The sequence below is a fragment of the Chaetodon auriga genome, chromosome 4 (genome assembly GCF_051107435.1).
Source record: "Chaetodon auriga isolate fChaAug3 chromosome 4, fChaAug3.hap1, whole genome shotgun sequence".
Taxonomy (NCBI): domain Eukaryota; kingdom Metazoa; phylum Chordata; class Actinopteri; order Chaetodontiformes; family Chaetodontidae; genus Chaetodon; species Chaetodon auriga.
The window spans coordinates 18,851,413-18,872,253 of record NC_135077.1 but is presented as its reverse complement, the minus strand read 5'-3'; the positions used below and the strand labels follow the sequence as shown (position 1 = coordinate 18,872,253).

Below are 20,841 nucleotides of genomic sequence, written 5' to 3'. Positions count from 1 at the left end.
AAAGATTAGCAAGTACTTAATGTATACTGCCACCTGCTGTTTGGGGGTGTTTATGACGTTATCAGGCCACAATCACATCCATGACTTGCTGCGTTCTGGGACAGATAAGACGTTTTTATTTATCAAATGGCTTTTACCAGACTCCGAGAGGATCTGTGAAATCTTTACTGCAATATATGAGGTGCTAGACGACGACATTTCCTCCACTTTCACTCTGAATGGTAATATCCACCTTCCCTATTTTCAACTGTAAGCTAACTTAGCAAGCGCAGTTTTAAATTACATGACTAAAAGCTAGTATTTTACACTGCTGTTTGTCGTTAGCTAATGTTAACATTAGTTTGTCCTGACAGTTTGTAAACCCAAGCTTAGTGCGATAACTAACCCAATTCTAAGCTTGAAGTTTAGCTTTGCTGATGTCAACGCGAGTGAGATGCTTCTTTGCTGGAACTTTTCATCGAGACATTTTAAAGTTAGCTCTCTGCTCAGCAGCTGTTAGCAAGCTAGGTCTCATTAGCGAGCTACCACAGCAAGGTCGGCAACTTTCGCGACTCGTGAGAAGCTTCGTGACAAAAACGATGTAATTTAGGATATTCGATCAATAGAGGATCGAAGTCGTGTTACCCCTTGAGTTAGCTTGTGTGCAGATCGGGGTTATTGCGTGTTGCCATGGTAATTGTGAAACGGAACTAGGTCACAAATGTTATGCAGGTAAAGTTCACCAATAACAAGCTAACTGCTACATACTCTCTCATTTTAACGTCTGTTCAAGCTAACTACGGGTGCTGTAAGTTACTGGTTACAGCACGGCACTTTCTGCCCGTTAAGCTAACTATAACGAGTGTCCCTGCGGAGAGCAGAGGTAGAGAGCTCGCGCTAACTGGCAGCGTGGTGAAGAGAATGTCTCATTGTTTTTCCCCGGGAATCCGAGCGGGCCACACGCACAAAACCCAACGGCAGCTAACGTTCACAGACAGGTCACAAAGGTAGCCAGCAGCCATACGGTGTGGGGACTGATGTTGTCAAGCTGGTCGTGATTGGAGAGCTAACGTTAGCTAAAGTTAACGGCTGTTTGGTGAGAAATTGCGCATTGATGCATCAGTGCAACTGTTAACGTTAGCCCTAACAGTTACAGTTGGTGCTTTAAACCTCCCTTCTGCGTTATTACCATTAGCTAGCGTTAACGGCCATAGCAATTTGTTATATATGATGAGCAATACGTTGTAATCCATTTCATGAGGTTAATCATAGTTAAAGTTTGCTGTCGTTTTTAGGTAGAAACGTTAGATTAACATTACAGTGACAGGTATGGACGTTAGTTAACGTTAAGTAGCGTTAGCTAAAATAGTTAACCTCACTTGACATGTGTCCGTATTCTGAAATGCTTAAAGTCCCTTTCTTGGTTGTTCTTTTAATGTAGCTAAGGTTTTATAACGTGCTTTTTGTTCTGTCGTCCGGTGTGGTAAGATGATATGTTGTTGTGAATTCCAGCAAGCTGAAAGTTAACAGAGTCCTTTTCCCCAGACTGTTTTTAATGCAGATGTTGTTCGGTGGTAGTGCTCTGTGTAGTGGTCAGTATGCATTTTGTTGTGAATTCCAGCAAGCTGTAAGGGGGTGACATGGCAACTGGAGGCACTCCTTTTGATGACAGTGCAGAAGAGCTGCACAACTGGACGGTAACCAATGGCAGTCTGGAAGATCGACTCAACAACATGGTAAAGGCTGTCAGAACCTCATAGTATACAAAAGACTGTTTGTTTAATTTCCACTTGATGTTGTCATCTGAGGGTCTCCACAACACGTCTGGCCTTTGTTATATTTTCACCATAATTAAGTATTTCACACTGTAAAGTACACTCTAAAGTTTCTCTGTAAAATATCTCTCACTGCCATGTCACTATCATGGTATACTGATGCCGTGATATGCCTGATTTGTGTGTTATACACAATGTGCATCGGCCCCTATAAAAGTAAACATACGTAATAATTAACAGTGCCGGTGTTTTTTCTGTTGATAAGGATTGGGGTGTACAGCAGAAGAAAGCCAACCGATCTTCAGAGAAGAACAAGAAGAAGCTGTCAGCTGCAGTGGTGGAGAGCCGCCTGACTAATGATATTTCGCCAGAGTCCACCCCTGGGGCCGGTCGCAGGAGAGCACGCACTCCTCATTCCTTTCCCCACATCAAATACACCACTCAGATGTCTGTACCAGACCAGGCTGAGCTGGACAAGCTGCGTCAGAGAATCAATTTCACAGACTTGGATGAGGTAAAAAGCTGCTATACTCCATCTGAAATTCTTTTTTTTTCGCGGGCTCAATACATTGTTGTTAATTCACATCTCAAGAATGAAAGGATAGAATTGAATTATTATTTTTTTGCATAAAGTGCCACAAGTGACACACTGGTAGATATAGAACGTGTGGACAAAAACTCTGTGGACAGAGATATCACAATGAGCAGATGGTGTGACCAATAACAACAGCAGTTTATCTCTGAACCCAGTACTCAAAAGGAATGAACCCTCCACCATGGGCTCCATTCTTTTTCTATTTCCAGGGCATTGAAAACATAGATAATTTAGCTATTCCTCTCATGCCTCATGTTTCATAAGTGCCTGTTGTGAAATGTCAAGGACGTGGAATAACATTTTTAAGGATACTGTTGAAGGAAATAAAAATGTGTCATTCTTCTTCAGTGATAAATTGCCAATGCATTGTTGAGGAAGTATTTGCTGAGTGTTTTTTAATAGTTTGGTGTTGAGATGTTTGGCTGACCCTGTCCTGTTGTGGAAGTAATGGTGGCAGAGCTTGCGTGAAAACATGTAAATATTTGTAAGCTATGACAAGGCTGAAGTCAGAGAGAGGATTTTGTATCAGTGCAGCAGATGCATTGTTTTTACTGCGCTAATAAATCTTGCCAGTTGCATAGTTATCTATAGCAGCGTATTGAAAAGTTCCACCTTCTTACATTTTGGACCATCCATTAAATGAACTGTGGAGATCTGAAGCACAAAATGGAGACACTTAACAGAATGTTTTTTTCTAAGAGGATATATCCAGAATCTTGAGTGGTGATTTGTCTGACTTGTATCTTCTTTTCTTACTCAGAGGAGCATCGGCAGTGACTCCCAGGGCCGTGTCACAGCCGCCAACAACCAGCGTCAGTTAGCTGGAGAGAATAAAAAGCCCTACAACTTCCTACCTCTGCATGTGAACACTAACAAAAGCAAGGAGCTGCTCCCTCCCTCGGCCTCTGCCCCAGCCACACCAGCTATCACCAAGGAAACTAAGAAGCAGAGCCCAGGATTTAGGGATACGTTAACCCCTTTGGTTCCTTCCAAGGATATGCCGAGGCTTAGCCGTGGTGGGACAGAGAGAGGGCCCTTGTTGCACAGAGAATATGGGAGAGCAGAGCCAAGAATAGACAGCAGCCAGGTAACACTTTGTTTTGTTGTTACTGAGGTTGTAGTCAGCTCTTGCTCTTGTTAAAGATGCATTGTAATCTGAGCGTGGGTATGGATGAGTGCAACAATGAGGTGTTGGTCTCAAAAACACACAAATCTGTCCATCAAGTAAATGCTGAAATATTTTAGTGAATAAGTGAAAACTGCTGGTGGCGCTAGAGGAAAAGTCAGAGGATCACTAAAGTAATTAGACTTTATCCTCTACAGAATTTTTAATATTAAGTTATCTTTAATCTAAAATTTCATAGCATTTCATCTCATAACTATCAAGATAGAACCGTGCTGCTAGTGTGGTTAAAAAGATTTAGAAAATAACTTCATTAACTTGCAAGAAATTGGATTTGGAATTGGATTGAAAAAAGGCATGGAACTGGAGCATGTTTTGATGGAAACACACCCAAATTACAAAGACAGAAGACACTGTAAAATATGCTGTACTGATTTAATGAACTTTGTTTTTGAGAAAGATGAGTTTTAATGCCTCCGCGCCTCGAGCTGGAGGTATTTTGTTTTTCGGGTTGTCTGTATGTCCGTCCATCTGTTCATGACATGGGCCTCCTATCACTCCAATAGTCCACCACAACCTCATTGGTTTTGCTGATGTTGAGCTTCAGGTTATTGATGTTGACCATGTAGTGTTGCTCTCTATCAGTCCTATTTACTCCACTGTAAAAATGATCAAAGTGAAGTCAACGTGTTTCTCACTGGAAATTATTCATACATGTCAGTGTAGTGATAACCTCCATTTCAACAAATACATACACTTAGTATCTTTTATTAAATACCCTCAAAGTCTTCATTAGATATATTTTATGTTTCTGGCCACACATTGATTTAAATGGAACTTGGCTGGTTGGTGGAGGCATTCAACTGTGAGGTGATAATTCTAGTTCCTATCTTAACAAATTTAAAGGTGCAATCAATGAAGTTTGTCTCTTAAGTAGCATCTTTTGGAAGACATGAATCTACAATAATGTGAGCAGATATTTTTCCTACACAACAACAACAACAACAACAACAACAACAATTTGAGAATTCATTCCCCGAGTCCCTTTTCATAATGTATGCAGACATTGCATTGTCTGTGTATCACTGCACTCCAGACTGCTCTGAAACCAGAACTAGGATGAAAGTGAGGGAGAGCTGGTGCAGCGCAAACTCGCCTGTATTTAGGGCAATTTATAAATATGCCACCCTTGGTGCCCAGTGAGTATTCTGCCCAACCCCCTTTCTGCCCTTATTTCACCCAGTCTGAGCCGTCGCTACAGATGCTTGCTCACCTTTCCTTACGTCTTTCTCTGTCTTCTTTTCATTTACTCTTCTGAAACCCACACCCATACACCACCCTCCTCTCTTTGCACGGTCTCAGGTGGTGAGCAAACTGGTACAGATCCGGGAGTACATCAGTAAGGCCAGCTCCATGCGGGATGACCTGGTGGAGAAGAATGATGTGCCGGCCAACGTGGAGCGTCTCTCCCATCTCATCGACCACCTCAAGGAGCAGGAGAAGTCCTATTTACGGTTCCTGCAGAAAATGCTGGTTAGTCTGTTCCTTCTTTATCTTTATTAGAACGAATCTGGTTCTTTGCTTTCTCATGCTGTCAGGCAGAGGTACACAGTTTCAGTAAAATGTGGTCTTTCATCTGTAACACTTGTTTTGTAGCTAATTCATGGTTGAAATGAAGCCTGCATGTGTTTTTATCTTGGCGGCTTGCCACACGTATCTGTTTAATGGTTGTCTGTCACTGTGGCCTGAATCAGTACAACAGTAATGATTCATGTGATGATAAAATTAGGACATTCGGTTGCATGCTACCTTGTATCTCGGGTACTGTTATCCAGTAATTACCTTTCTTTTACTGGGAAATTCTGTTGAAGTCCAACATATCTGAATCTCTTCAATCAGAAAGTCTGATGAAAAGAACTTTCACTGAAGAACTACAACTACATATTTCATATTTCTGTGAAATACGTAGTTGTATTTGCAAGGAACATTATTTTCATTATGCAGACTGTTAAATTCACTGCAGGTTTTTTGCTTCCCACATTGCCACATATTTCAACAGCTCCTATTTGCAGCCATTTGCATATATGGAGCATTTGGGGAGGCTTTCCCCTCACTTTTAGCCATTAAGGTATTATTTTAACAATGCCACAGAATTGTACAACATCTGTGTACCGCATTCTTTTCCTTTCAGCTCCCTGTGAGTTACTGATTATCGTTTCCACTGTCTCTATAGACACGGGAGCATGAGGAGGATGATGTGGGGACCCTGGACTCTGCGGTGGGCTCAGGTTCACTGGCAGAGAGTACTTCTCTTAACATTGAGGTCCGCTTTTCAGACACCTCAAATGCAATGGTGTGTAGCTTTTTTTAGACTATTTTCAAAGAATCTGTCACTTTCTACCCTTGCTCTCTGTTGCATTACACATAAGCATTATTATTATTTATATGAGGTAATTATAACTTGTCTTTAAATGCATGGGACAAGGGGAAATTAAAACTAAGCAATTAGTCCCCCTCCTTTGCTTTTGTCATGGTAGGCTAGTTTCATCTGCTGTGTCAGTACCTGACAGGCCTGTTTTGCCTTTTCTGTAGAGTAGCACCGCAGTACTGTTTTTCAGTGTTTGTAATGCTATGTGGGTTTGAACTCTGCAGGGAGGGAGGGCAGAAACGGTGCGAGCTGACCAGAAGGAAGAGTTGGAGAATCTACGTAAGCAGCATGAGCTGCTGAAGAAGATGCTGGAGCAGCAGGAGCAGCTCAGGGCCCTGCAGGGCCGACAGGAAGCACTAATGGCCATGCAGGACAGTGCAGAACAGGCACTTGCTGTGATTGAAGACACTGGTGAGATGCACACTAACAAAGTTAGAGGCCCATTCACTATCAATTAGTTTGTTTTGTTTTGTTTTGTTTTTTTCAAAAGGAAAAAGGTGTGTACATGACTTTTCTTGCAGAGATGCATCCACGACTAAGTTGAAATCCTCTTAAATGAAAAAGTAATTGCAAGAACTGATGATATTATGGAGGAATAGTTATGTATCAGTATTTTCTGATAAATATGTTCACAGTGTCAGACCACTTAAAGTAATGCTTAATGATTGACATAAACAGTTTCCTGTGTTTAATTCCTTTTCCATTTGCGCTTGTCGTTAGTTGTTACAGAAACCACGGGCAGTGTTTCAGGCCTCAGCATCACATCAGAACTGAATGACGAGTTGAACGATTTGATCCAGCGGTTCCACAACCAGCTACATGACTCTCAGGTACAGTGCAATCTGCAGTTTCTTTTAATAGAACCATGTACAAACATGTCCTATATTGAACTGTCTTCTGACTTGTGCACTGCAGTGTTTAAACAATTATTAATAACTATTACAGCATTATGTCAGTGTCAGTATGTCAGGATATTTATTTTGTACAATTTGATGAAGAGACTATAGTCTGTAATGTTAGTATGTCCACCCCTCGTCTACCTCTCATTTGAGAAGCTATGTCAACTAGCTATATTTAAAGTATTTTTGTTATCAGGAAATGTGTTTTAACAGCTGTAATAGCAAATGTATGGTTCAAGTTTTCCATTGTTTATACCTTGTAGACTAAAGCAGTGCCAGACAACCGTCGTCAGGCAGAGAGCCTTTCCCTCTCTCGAGAGGTGTGCTGGTCTAGGGCTCCCCAGGCTGTTGGTCCACCTCAACACAGGCCTCTCCTCCACTCTGCCTCTGGTCCCCACACTGGCCTAGACACGGGGCCAACGGCTGCCAGTGCCAAACTCACAAAGCTCCAAGAACTCCAAGACAAAAAACAAACCATGGACAAGATCCTGCAGGAGCTGCACTCACTCAGAGACCAGACACTCAATAATAACTCATGTAAGAGTGTGTCTGAAGCCCTTTTTGCAGTCGTTTTGTGGGTTTTTTCCCCCATATAAAATGTGATTGAACTGCATGTGATTCCCTTCAGGTCGTGGCTTGTCAACACAGTGCAGTCGGAGCATGGGAGGATCTTCAGATTGTCCATCTGCTCTCTGCTCTAATGGGGCTTCAGCTTCCACTTCGTTTCATCCTTCACTCACACAACGCCAGGACAGCTCCAATTCCACAGACAAGCTCAGGTACACACGAAAACACTCACAGCTTCAAGCAGTTTAATAGGCAGGTCAGATATCAGCTGCAGGCAGGTGTATAGAGTGGGGGTGGTGTAATATAGGGTGGTGTAGTGAAACCTTGCAGCCACAAAACTACTACATGTCCTCTTGTTGACAAGTGTTGTTGAACGAGATGCTCAGCTTCCACCCTTTATAGGGCAGCTTTCTGTGGGTGACTTTATACTTTAGCAGAGGGGGGATTGTCCTGACGTGTCACATAACCTTTTTAATTATTAAGCTTAGTCTTCATTTGCATCTCAGTCACACAATTGTTCTTTTCTACTCCCTACAGGAAGCTAAAGGAGGTCCACAAGCGTTTGAATGAGCTGCGGGAATTGGTTCAGTACTACGAGCAGACTTCTGATATGATGGTGGATGCGGTCAACGAGAATGTGAAAGAGGATGATGATGAAGAGGAGGAGGATGAGGAAGATGAAACAGAGGATAGTTCTATGTTTGAGGCCATGTTTGACTCTGAGCAGGAGAACCGCCATCCTGTCACTAACATCAGGTGTGTTTGTCTACATGAATTCATAGTGATTTAAATGAAATAACATTTTTTTTAATAAATAAATAAATGACTGGATTTTCATCGAGAGATTAATCCTTATGCTGGAGCTGCGTGATTAGTTAATGAATCAGTTAGTTGATGGAAAGAAATTGAATTGGCAGCTGTTTGTATTATTGATTGGATGGATCCAGTTTCAGGCAAAGATGCCAAACGTTTCATGCTTTTGGTTCTCAAAGTTGAGAAAATGCTGCTTTTTCTCACCTTACATTATATTAAATTAGATTATTTGGGCTTTATACTGTTGATTAGGCAAAAGAAGATATTTGATAGCATCACCTTGGACTGTAGGAAATCATGATAGATTTTTTCTAGACCAGCGATTAATCAGTCATTGGGAAAATAAGATTAATGACAATAATTGTTAGTTGCAGCTTTACATTATACACAGATTCAGCTTCTGTTAAAGTTACACTGAAACGCTGCCAACAGGAGGGGGAAGGTTTGTTGTTGTCTCAAGTTACATTATGATAGCGTTTGGCTTTAGGTCACAGCGTTTGTAATTCTACTCCTGGCATTGTGATGTTTCCATGACAGTCACTGTCCTTAATGTGTTCAGAAACCCACAGCGCAGTGGCAACTGGACGGACTTGAACAGCCTGACCAACGGGCGCAGTGTCAGGAGTAGTGCCACCAACAACCGTGATGGCAGACTCAACACCGAGTGTGAGATCAACAACCGGTCAGCGGCCAACCTCCGCAGCCTCAACATCCCATCAGCTATAGGTACACTCACGCAGACCCGTACACACATCCACGTTACAGCTGATGGTTGCCTTCCCTCTGGGTGTTTGTTATGTGTCATTGCGTGTTTTTCCCTTTAAGGTTAATCGGTGGCAGAAAGATTTGATGGTATACATAAAACTGAAAGTAGTGAAATTGGTTATTTTGTTCAGCACTTAAGTCCCTTTAATATTAGAAAAGCTACCGACATCGCCTTTGCCTGCAGCTGACTGTTATCCTTCCGTCTGATGATCAACACTTTATTTTAAACTGTCTCTTCATTCACGCTTGTGTTGACTCACAGATATGCTGTATCACGCTGTAGAATGGATTATCATTATTGTTGATGTGATTTTCAAACATTAAATCTCGACGAGATCACTTTACAGACTGACTCTGTTTGACTGAATCCAGATTCTATATCTATAACCCTTTTCTCATTCAGAGTGCCAGTACAATCGGGACACCCCCTACAATCAGGTGAAGGATGACGATGAAGACGAAGACGGTCTTGATAATGAGGCGGGGGCACAGGCTGCGGCTCCAGACAGTGAGGTGTCGGGCTCTAGTCGAAGAAGCAGTCTGGGGAACGATGAAGGTTTTGTTCAGAAGGTTCATCGGCACACAGCGAAGCAGAAACTCCGGCAGCTTCAGGAGCTGGTGGCCATGGTCCAGGTGAGGCAGGTGACAGCTTCTGTAACGGGGATGGAGGTGTTAGCTCTGTGGAAAAGAAAGGAAAGGTTGTTAAAGCCACCAGGTGTTGAATTTCTGACTTACTTTAAACGGATGCAGGGTTACATGTCGCATCTTGTTTGGCCACTTATTTATGAGAATAAGAAAAAAACATGAGAATGAGCCTTTGATTACAAGAAAAAAATGTGAAAAAGTTATTCTTTAACAGCAGTAAAGTGTTGGACAGTGGAGGTGTTAACAGCAGTAAAGTGTTGGACAGTGGAGGTGGTGTCTATCTCCTCACATCAACAATCACACATCTTCTAGTATAGAAACACTCGCCCAATCTTAAGATGGACACTGTCTAAATGACGTGTTTCTGTCTGTACCCAGAGTGATGACACAGATGGAACAACAGCTCATGAGGATGAAGTTTTACATCAACAGCCAAATAATACCAGAGCTACCATGGCTGCGTCTCCGGGGACTGGATCTAAACAGAATCCCAGAGAAGTCATTCTCTCCAGCAAGGCGAGGTACAGAATCCACACGGATGTCCCAGAACATTGCTTTGACTGTAGTCTGAGTGCTGACTGTTTGCTTGTGTGTTGATCTGGATTAATTGGCATCAAAACTCCTCTGGACACAGGGAGAAGCTGTATGAGGAGAAGCTGCGTCAGCAGAAGCAGGAACTGAAGCAGCTCCACGAGGAGCGACAGAGGCTCATTGAAATCCAAGGCAAGATCCAGGACCTGCAGTGGGCCTGCCCTGACTTTCAGGTATTTTGCACACACACATACACGCACAAGGACACATGCACATGCTCACACACACTCAAGTAATATGGAGAGAATCCAAAGTAGGATTTGATAAGAAGTAGAATCATTGTGTTGAAAAACATGGTTTGGGTGGACTAAATAAAATCTCTAAAAAGTATAGCCTCCAAAATGGATTCAACAAAAACTGAACATTATGACCTTCCCAAAGGATTTTTTACATGGCTGTTGTATTAGACTGCATTAGTTTTAGCCAGGTGTACCCAGTAAACTGGCAACTTGTTGTGGTCTCCCTTCTAGTCGTCTGTGTCCAGCACAGTGAGTCAGCAGGGCTTGCTGAGGAAGGTTCCAGTTACAGCTTCCACTCCAGTCACGGTCCAGACTTCCTCTTCCTCTGGACCCAAAACCAACTCAGCCGTGCTCAAGCCCACTGCCCCAGAGGCAGCCACGTCTTCAGTCACTGACAATGAGGTAACAGGCTCCACCTCGCACACATGAAGACCCTGGTTACCACTATTCAAATGTCGAAATGAGATCTGTGGTTTCAGAGCAGATCGGTACAGATCAGAGTCAGCTCTTCCTCTCTGTTCTTGCATTGTCAGCAGCTTTGGTCAGAGATGCGTCGCCACCAGATTTTGCGGGAAGAACTGCGACAGCGCAGAAAGCACCTGGAGTCCTTGATGGCTGAACACCAGAGGCGTAGCGGTCTCAGTGACTCTCCGAGGCAGATTGATGACACAGAGGGCCTTGCTACGCCCTCACAGCCTATCAGCAGGGACGAAAGGTAGGAGACATACTGCAGAACCCACACAGCAGCCACATCGTACAACATGAGCTCTTATGTGTTGCTCAAGTATATTGTGAGAGCTGTTGTGATTGGGTGGCATTTCTTTCCTGTTTGTTTCCTGTTTCCTTTTTTTAAGCAAGAGAAGGGATTAAAACGAATGATTATTCCATTTGTACCGCTTTGTTGTTGTGTTATTAGAACGATGGCCACATGGGGTTCCACTCCCTGCCACCTTGATGATGACGATGAGGATGAGGATGAATATCGCTCAGAGACGGGTGCAGAGGAGGAAGAGGAGCATGAAGAATGCGCAGAGAGCACCTCTGATGATGACATTCACATCTACTCATCCAGCAGGAACCACTGCTCCTACAGTAACAGGAAGAATCAAGGAAGGTCAGACGAAGGGGAGGCAGAAGGAATTGTATTGCACTGACCTTTATGATCTGTCCTTTAAAATAATGTGCTCATGTTTTTGTATTTTTAGCAATCTGAAGCCTCCACCGGCCTTCGCAGGTGAAGGTGGTGTGAATCCATCGGTTCATAACAAGACTAAGGCCAAGCAGCAGCAGCAGCAGCAGCAGTCAAGAAGCTTGAACCAGTCTGCAAGCCAGCTCGGGGGCACACGGCGGCAAGAGAACCTGTGCTGGGCCTCTGAGCTCTCCTTCGCAGAGGGCTCATGTCACTGGCAGGAACAGGTCAGCCAGTTGCAGAGACAGCTGGATTTCAGCACCAGCATGTGTCAGACACTCCTGCAGGACCAGCAGGTTGGTGAACTGAGCACATGCATGCACATAAACGGACACTCACCTTGATAACTGACACAAGCTTGCACCGCATTTGTAGGCTCAATGTGAGGTCATAGTGGAATTGTCAGTGCAGTTATTGTTTTCTGCTCATAGCTTTTTATACAATCTTTGTTTAGGTGCCTTTTCCATTTCCTTTTAAACACCATGAAACAGCTGTCCAAAAACACAACAATAAAACAAATAAAATAAAACCTCTCTCTCACCTTCTTCCACAGACTCTCTCTTATATGTTACAAACCCTGCTGACAGGTCAGTACAGCATGTTACCCAACAACCTGTCATCACCACAGGTCCACCTGGTCATGCACCAGCTCAACCAGTGTTACACCCAGCTGGCTTGGCAGCAAAACAACATACAAAGGTGAAAACAATAGTATACAGTAGCACACCACTTCATGTCTGTCAAGGAGTTCATCTTTTTAAATTGTCTTTAATCTGTCATCATCCTCAGACTAAAGCAGGTCCTGAATGACCTCCTTCGCCAGCAGCAGCAACAGCAGCATCAGCAGACTTTGTCTTCAGCAACAGGTTGGCAGACACAGAAGCAGGGCTCCACCCAGGAGTCCAGCTCCGGCCCCTCAGCCTCTCCTGGCATCTTCCTCCCCTTCTCCTCTACCCTGCATCCTTCAGCCAACAACATGTCAACTGCTGCCATATCCCCATTTCCTCCCAGTATGATACGCTTTTCTATTCGCTCTGGGGCTTAATTCTCAGCCAAAATATGTCTAGTATGGTGTGCATTGTTGCATTTGAATTTGAAGTATGTGGCCCAGCCGTGCAGAAATGAAAGGCCCAAAGTCTTCTCATGACTTGATACATTTTTCTGGACCATTAGCACTTTAAACTTTCATTTTGTATTTTTCTTTCACTCTGCAGGCTTTAACTTATATCCACTCTTCCCTGCTCCAATGGGCGAGTTCCCTCAGGGTGCAGCAGGTCAGGCAACACCTGACCACCAGAAGCAGCAGTTGGACCCCAACACTTCAATAAAAACAGAGTACATGAGTTTCCCTCCTCCACTGCAGCGCTCTCCTCTCAACACCACTACAGAGAGAGGGTACGTCCATCCTTTGGCCTGAAAAGGCATTTATGATTATTTGTGCAAACATTATTGAACATATATTGACTTTTCATGTGACCCCTCCAGAGCGGCCAGCTGGCTGAAAACCTCCTATGCAAACAACACCGTCCAGCATCACCAGTCTAAAACAGAGCCCCAGGAGTCTCCGTCCTCTTCCCCCACTTTTGTCAACCGCCACTCCCAACCTCAAGAATTTGACAGGGCGTCACAGGAAAGCTTCAGCAGCATTCCTGATCCTGTTGATCCCACCACCATCACAAAGACTTTTAAGGCCGGACGCAAAGCCTCTGCACAAGCCAACCTGGCCTCCCGGAGCAAGACCCCCAACTCTAAGAGTCGTCGCAGGAGGAGCAAAGGACACAAGAACAGTGAAGGTATCGAAATGGAGTCGAATCTCCTAAATTATTTGCCGTCATCTAATTTACTTAATCAGGAAAATCTCACGAGTGTTTTTCCTCTGTGTGTGTGTGTGCGTGCGTGCGTTCCTCAGGTCATGACAGTGACAGCGTCAGCAGCACTGCAGACTTTGCCCAGGAGAGGGCACCGTTGTCTCGTCAGAAGGATCCGAATAAGAGTCTGTTGGACAAGCTGACTCAAGAGAAGCTCGACAACAAAACTAAGCCTGGACACAAACGAAATGACCTCTCCTCTGGTACGAGTCGAGCTACTTGTCGTGACAGTTATGCATCCACCTCATCCCTCTTGTGTTGGAGTTCTTTGCTTTTCTTTGTATACATGTAATATCTACATTAGGCCTATTTTACATGTTTTTTCCTCTAATTTTAACATCTTGTCTATCTGATATCATTTTAATTCACATTTTCTTTCCACGTTTATCATGACCTCGTGTTTCATTTTAATTTTGGGTTAATTTACTTTGTTGTTACTTCATTTATCTTACTCACAGCCTATGCTTGGAGAACACCCTTCCTCTCTAACAGAATTGCATGCACAGAAGCACCAGGTAAACTCACAAATCCAAACGCATCATTTGGTTCTTATGTCACCTAAACATCCCACGCATGTTCTTTTCTTGGCTTAACCTAAACGAAAGCTTCTGAGTTTGAAGGCTGGCAGACTTGCTTTATTTATTTATTAAATTTTGAGCTCATGGATGAGATTATGCAAGCGCTCAACCGAATCTCATGCTGTAAAATCCCCAACCTGTAGATGCAAGCAGCGACTTCTCACTGTTCGAGGCGCTGAGGGAGACCATCTACTCTGAGGTGGCTACTTTGATATCTCAGAATGAGTCCCGTCCCCACTTTCTGATCGAGCTCTTCCACGAGCTGCAGCTGCTCAACACAGACTACTTACGGCAGAGGGCACTGTATTCCCTACAGGTAAGAGTATAGACACATGCAACTTCTTACTGATGTACAACTGCTGTTTGGATCTAGGTCAGAAGGGTTGTTTGGCACAGAATGTCTGGCCATGTGACTGGTGGCCGATTTTGATCTCTCAAACCAGTTTCGGACATAATTATGGCTTCGTCTCTATCATTTTAAACCTTCATATCTGAGAGGATCTGGACAAAATGTCTCTGCTTTTTTGGGCAGACCAGACCTGCAGGAGAGACAATTTAGGAGGAGGAAAAGAGGACGTCTGAAATGAGGCTCATGGAGGATGTGGGTTTTAAGGACAGCTGCAGGGTAAAGGCTGGTGGAGATGTGGTCTTAAACTGCTGAGGAAACCATTCAGATAAAGAAGAGGTTAAGAGCAGTCGGAGTGAGGAAAAAAAACACCTGTTTTCTCCTTCATTCTACTTTGTCCAATCCTTTCACATTAATGTGTATATGTTCTAATGAACTGAACTGTTTTCAGTGTATGCTATTTTGTGGTTATTTATCTGTTTTGTTTTCAACATTCTTGTCGGTAAAGCTTATATGAATTTGAGTGAGAGGTTGATGAATGTGTGTGAGAGAGACGTCCAGTCAGGATTTAAAACTGCTGTAATCTGAGCCTGCCCGTAGATGCAAATGTGAAATCCCCCTTAGAACTCTGTGTAATTACATGCATCTCTCTCCGTGTTTCTGCCAGGACATAGTGACCAGACACCTGGCAGAGAAGAGTGCGGCTGAAGACCAGTTGCCCCCTCTTGGTCCTGTGGCGTGGGCGGCAGGCTCCCAGTCTGAGCTCACACCCAGCGAGAGTCTGGCTACCAGTGATGCAGTAAGAAACACATTATTGCTTCCCAGCGTGGCATTCCCACACATTTCCAAACTTTCCACAGCCCTGATGTCGTTCTCTCTGCCCCTTTTTCATGCTGTCATCCTGCTCACACGTATCTCTTTTACTCCTCTTCTCCATTTCAATACATCTTTCATTGGTTTCTCTCCCAGCCTTGTCTCCTTTCATCCGTCCCTGCCTTGTCTCCTTTCATCCCTCCATGTCTCTCTTTATTCTCTGATTTTAATTTCCCCCCACCCATCTTCATTGTCTTTGAATTTAACTTGACAGCAAGACTTCAGAAGCCTGTCGAACAAAATGACCCTGATCTCTCCACGACTCTTTTGCCAGATCAGACATGTGTTCTTTGTTCTGGGCCAAGGTCCCCAAAGTTATGCTAATTGGAATTCAGTGCTTTAGTCTGTCCAAATAATGCCTCGGTTCAAAAATGACTGATGAAATGTCTAATTGTCCAAGTTAGGAGAAGCCACCATGGCTGTTGTTTATAGCATATGTTGGGAATTTCTCTTGCTCTATGCATTCTTTAGGGAGATGTTAAACAGTTGATCTGCGATGAATCGTCCATTCTTCTGTAATCCAGACAGTTGGAGGTGAAAACGTTTTGCTTTTGGACATTATCAGATATATTCTGTGGGTGTCTCATAACAGAACCGTCACCTTTTTCAGGAGGTAGTGGAGAAAAACCTGAGGCTCACACAGGACACAATGAAGAAGAGGGATGATGCGGAATCCGTGGACAATGACAGCACCATGTCAACCTCCTCCAACCTGGAACCGTTCGCTAACGACGACCTGGGTATGGTTTTGCATGTAGAAACCATTTGATTTGGAAGCTGAAGCTTGTAAAACTGTGCACCTGTCTGTAACCTTTTCCACATCTCATATGCTTTGCTTATTGCCTTTAACTGTATCAAGCTGAGGTACCACTTCCACTTTTCCCAGCAGGACTTCTCGTCTTGGTAGACCAACCACTTCACACCTCAGGATCAATACTACATGGCCAAATGAAAGAATATTAGTTTTCAGGGAAGGGCTGTTTTGCGATGAAAAATGGACTCTCAGATTTTGGGATCTTCAGTGACGTAGATTAGGAGTGAGGCTGACGCTCTGTTTGATCCTGTGGTGTAAACCTGGTTACAGGTGCATTATGATCCATTACAGACTTCTCTCTCTTGCTTCATTGATTTTGGACTTTTTGGATCAAGTTTCTGTCTCTTTTTCACTCCCCTGCTCTCCTTTCTTTGCTGCTCTGATAGGCAACACGGTGATTCATTTAGACAAAGCTCTGGCCAGGATTAGGGAGTATGAGCGCATGAAGCTTAAAGCTGAGTTTAACCCCTGCAACGCCAGCACTGCGGCTGCAGGCGACTCTGAAGTCTCAAACGCTGAACATCCTTCTGCTAACCCTGCTGACCAGGTGGAAGGTACCCAATCTGAGTACACCACTTGCAAATACCTGTTGGCTTTCACTTTACTGTCAAATTCTGCAGGATTTTTGAAGACGTTTTTTTGGTGTTTGTGTGTGTGCGTGTGTGTGAGCAGGAGGTGCAGCCAGTGACGTGCGCTGTCCTCAGATCGACACCCAGCAGCTGGATCGTCAGATCAAAGCCATCATGACTGAAGTAATTCCTTTCCTTAAGGTAGGATAACCGACACAGGGAGCTGTGGGGTGAAGTGTCAGGAGCTTTGTGTCAGCAGAGAATGTACCGAAACTGAAAAAACGTGAATTTCCTAAACTTAAACTGTTGAATAAAAAGTGTGTCAGTATTGTGAGTGAAGACTGAAAGGCTCATATTTTCTTTTATTAGGAAAACATGGATGAGGTGTGTTCCCTCCAGCTGTTGACATCTGTGCGCCGCATGGTTCTTACTCTTACCCAGCAGAACGATGAAAGCAAAGAGTTTGTCCGTTTTTTCCACAGGCAGCTGGGAGGCATACTGCAGGTAGGACCAGTGCCAGTCCCAAATTCTTTAAGGTCAGTTAACACGAGAGCAAGCAGATCAAATGCGGAGCAGCCTTTCTGACATTCCACTCTCTCCTGCTGCTCCAGGACTCTCTCAGTAAATTTGTGGGCCGGACTCTGAAGGACTGTGGGGAGGACCTTCTGGTGGAGATCTCAGAGATCCTCTTCAATGAACTCGCCTTCTTTAGACTCATGCAGGATTTGGACAACAGCAGCAGCATCGCCTTGGCAGCCAAACACAAAAATAAGAAGTGGGCTGAGCAGCCCAGCAAAGCAAAGCACAGCGTCAAAGTTGGTTGCTCTTTCTATTCCCACTTTGTGTTTGTGGTAATAGTGCACAGAAATGTGTTTGGACAAGACTAATTTGACTCTTTGTGTTAATTCCTCCATTTAGGAAAATACAATAGCTGGTGGTAATAAGTCAGTGTCTCCAGCCTCCACAGATGAAGACAAGGTCGGTCATTGTAAGACTGATAATGAATTTCTCAGTAACACTTAGTGCATCGGTTCTCTGTGTTACAATAAAGTCTCCTTTTTTCCCTCCAGGACCAAGACGAGGCTGAGCAGGAAGCTGATTCTACCCTCCAGGAGCTTTACCTGCAGACAGAGAGGAAGAACAGCAGGAGCAGTGAAGCTTCAGAGGCTGAAGATGAGGATGAAGGTGATGGACAGGGAATACCGATGTCGATCAGTAAGTGAAAATACTTTAAGGAAAGGCCTCTTGAAGTAACGTCCCCCCGGAAGAAAGCCAGATAACATCAGTGTGTTGTCCTGTATGTGCCAGGATAACTTATTGTTAGTTAGTTAGTTAGGGCGAAGACTTGGATTAGGGTTAGGGTTTGGCAAGTAGTGGCTGTTCCCACCACCATCACAAAGACTTTCAAGGCTGAATGTAAGGCCTCTTCACAAGCCAGCCAGGCCTCCTGAAGCAAGACCACCAATTCTGAGAGTCATTGCAGGAGGAGCAAAGGCCACAACAAGAACAGTGAAAGTTTCAAAATGTAGTCAAATCTCCTCGATTATTTGCTGTAACCTAATTAACTTAATCAGGAAAATTCCACTAGTGTTTTTCCTTTAAGTGTTTTCCCTTTGAGTGTGTGTGTGTGTTCATGCCAAATTGCTAAAAGAGGGTGCGGTAGTGGGAGTGGCCTATCATGAAAAGGTGCATAACTTCAAAATTGATCCATAGACTTGCATAAGACAGAAATGTCAGTCATGAGCCGGAGGACAGCTAACTAACTGTTCATGCTGCGTGTGTGCGTGTGCATGCATGAATGTGTGGATGCACGCACGTATGCGATCACGGCTATTGTGAATTTGTGCTTGTTCAAAGTTAAATGAGGTTAGTTTCAGCAGTGCTGGAAAAGAAGCGAAAATTCACTCTTTACACTACTAAAATGTTAACGTGCCGTTTCCTTTACATGTGTTTTTCTGCCTTAATGCAGTTTCATACATCCACACATACACACATGTAAAGCATCACGTGCTCCTCTCAGTCTTGTGTGTCGTCTTTCTTTCAGGTCTCTCCAAAGCAGAGACTCAAGCTCTGACAAACTACGGCAGCGGAGAGGATGAGAACGAGGAGGAGGAAATGGAGGAGTTTGAAGCCGGCCCTGTTGATGTCCAGACGTCCTTGCAGGCTTCTGCTGACGGACAGGTGGAGCAGGAGGTCAGCGTTAGTCAGTCAAACAGATATATTTTTCAGAAGCAACCACAACTTGGATTATTCACCACGTTTTTCTGAGTCTGACCTGTGTAACTGTGTCACGCTTCAGGGGAAGGCACACAGCGAAATCCTGGAGCCCAAACCCGAACAGAGGAGTTCAGACCATGAAGGCGGTGAGCCGCTCGTGATATTTCCAGCAAATTTCCTTCGAGCTTGAAAATGTCAAAGCGGCTTTTTGTCAGATAGAAATGTCGTATTTTTAGACCCTTTGTTAGTCCGTCATCGTTTATCATATGAGCTGTGTTTCCTTTGTTTTGCAGAAATCAGCAAGTCTGTCGGGACTGTGGATTCCACGGTGGAGGAGCGGGACATGGCGGAGTGCCAGAGTCCTGAGGGGGGCGGTGACGCTGGGACAGCTGCTGCCTCAGAAGGAAGTCCTGCGGTCTCTCATGGTCAGGATGCCCCCAAGGAGTCAGCCACCACCAGCAGCCCCGATACAGACTCACCCGTCATGATCAACGTGGACGTAAGCCCACAGCTGAAGACATCTACCATCATCTTTTTCTCTGGAGTGAAGGCACCAGTGTTACCAGTATCACACTGAATACTTTATATACTGATTTTATACATTTTACCTCTGCAGGAGATGGGCTCCGGGAACACCAGTCAGAAGTCGGATGAGGAAGACTTTGTGAAGGTGGACGACTTGCCTCTGCAGCTCACAGTCATGTGTGAGGTGTGTGACGAAGATGTTTGTGTTCAGTATCAATTAAAGACGTAAAGTCCCTGTGAAAACACCTTTTGTCTGATGATGTGCTGTAACGTTAGGAGGAGCTGCAGAAGAGGATCGTGGAGGAGCAGCAGAATAACAACCTGTCTGTCGAGATCCTCAACGGGAACACGGAATCGCTGACTGGGCTGGTGGGAAATGCAAATGCACTGAAGGAACCAGGTATGGACGGCCCTTGTCAGTTAGCATTATAGGTGTGTTTGTGCAGCTGTCAGATACCCTCAAAAGTCAAGATGCAGCGTCATGTTACCATGGTTACATCCAGGCTGGAGTAATCTGTTGTTTTGGTCTGTACATAAACCAAAAACCCGAAAATGACGCGCTTTCCTTTGTCTTTTTCAGACACCGTCGGTGCCCAGAGCGTGTAAAGCTTTGTACTGATGTCTGGAAGTCTACTGTTTTAGCAGCACTATGCTTCTGTCTGCTCTGGATGTATGATTGTTGATTCGTTATCTGCTAGTTTAAAGGAGCAAAAGCTCATGATATTTGTCACAAGGTAGCTGTGACTCTCACACGCGACACATGAAACTAAACATCCGCACATAATCAACTCTTAGTTCCTTTTATTCCTGAATGTTTACTGTGAGTTCTGGTCATGTGGGGAGGGGTCGTCCTGATGCTGCTGAGTCCTGACGGTGAAGCCTGTTTGAGTCGTCACAGTCCTGAAGCTCCTCGTCAGATCCGCCTTAGTTCTTAGTTCTTTCTTGGTTCTGGGATCAGTTTGAGTTGTGATTTTTTTTTTATTTGTTGAAGTTTTATTTGTGTCGTCCTGGCCTTATTGCTGGTACAGCTCATCTTTTCTGCACTCGATTCCTAATTCTTAAGATATGACAGTAGGATGGAGATTCAGCTGTAGCCTGGTTGACTTCTCCAGCTTGAACACTTTTTTTCGTTTATATCAGAGCTCGAAGCTCAGACTTAACTTTTATCCCTTCAGACACATCTTTATATGCTGTTTTGTTGTTAATTGTTAATCTCCATTGATTTTCATGTAAGTCAAATGTTGACCGCAGTCATAAGTTTTAAATAATAAAATGCTGGAACTTTCGAAAATGGTTGTGTCGACAAATTTTGTCCCTCACGTCGTTCAGCATGCAGACATCTCGCTGCTTCTCCTGTGTCACACTTCAAAAATCTAAACTGCTGTTCAGTGAATGCTGCAGCATGTTACTCCAATGACTGACTAACACAATACATTTTCAAGC

At 44.1% G+C, this 20,841-nt stretch overlaps 1 protein-coding gene across 7 annotated transcripts; it reads left to right on the top strand.

The window, feature by feature from the left end:
- The first annotated feature begins 28 nt into the window (after window positions 1–28).
- On the top strand, window positions 29–20,689 carry pcm1 (pericentriolar material 1). 7 transcript variants are annotated; one of them, XM_076728292.1, is made up of 40 exons: window positions 29–221; window positions 1,601–1,715; window positions 2,020–2,268; window positions 3,110–3,436; window positions 4,835–5,005; window positions 5,706–5,825; window positions 6,125–6,311; window positions 6,621–6,730; window positions 7,063–7,336; window positions 7,428–7,578; window positions 7,904–8,122; window positions 8,739–8,905; window positions 9,348–9,577; window positions 9,968–10,110; window positions 10,224–10,353; window positions 10,651–10,821; window positions 10,956–11,134; window positions 11,336–11,533; window positions 11,625–11,904; window positions 12,162–12,307; window positions 12,398–12,618; window positions 12,823–13,003; window positions 13,094–13,401; window positions 13,518–13,679; window positions 13,935–13,991; window positions 14,198–14,370; window positions 15,068–15,199; window positions 15,884–16,013; window positions 16,474–16,641; window positions 16,760–16,857; window positions 17,026–17,160; window positions 17,268–17,471; window positions 17,575–17,634; window positions 17,727–17,871; window positions 18,701–18,849; window positions 18,956–19,019; window positions 19,167–19,372; window positions 19,490–19,582; window positions 19,675–19,798; window positions 19,979–20,689. In XM_076728292.1, the coding sequence occupies exons 2-40, from the start codon at window positions 1,620–1,622 to the stop codon at window positions 20,002–20,004; spliced, it is 6,384 nt and encodes a 2,127-aa protein (XP_076584407.1). In that variant the 5' UTR covers window positions 29–221; window positions 1,601–1,619; the 3' UTR covers window positions 20,005–20,689. The 7 variants fall into 7 exon arrangements, with proteins under 7 accessions (XP_076584407.1, XP_076584411.1, XP_076584406.1 ...); XM_076728296.1 differs by having other exon boundaries at window positions 10,953–11,134; window positions 12,398–12,474; XM_076728291.1 differs by having other exon boundaries at window positions 10,953–11,134.
- Window positions 20,690–20,841: the final 152 nt, after the last annotated feature.

Bases quoted from the DNA above. Each gene is read 5' to 3' on its own strand.
- pcm1 (XM_076728291.1), top strand. From the start codon at position 1,620: ATGGCAACTGGAGGCACTCCTTTTGATGACAGTGCAGAAGAGCTGCAC. The intron at 3,437-4,834 runs GTAACACTTTGT...GCACGGTCTCAG, and splicing joins CAAGAATAGACAGCAGCCAG to GTGGTGAGCAAACTGGTACA. The intron at 19,799-19,978 runs GTATGGACGGCC...TGTCTTTTTCAG, and splicing joins AAATGCACTGAAGGAACCAG to ACACCGTCGGTGCCCAGAGC.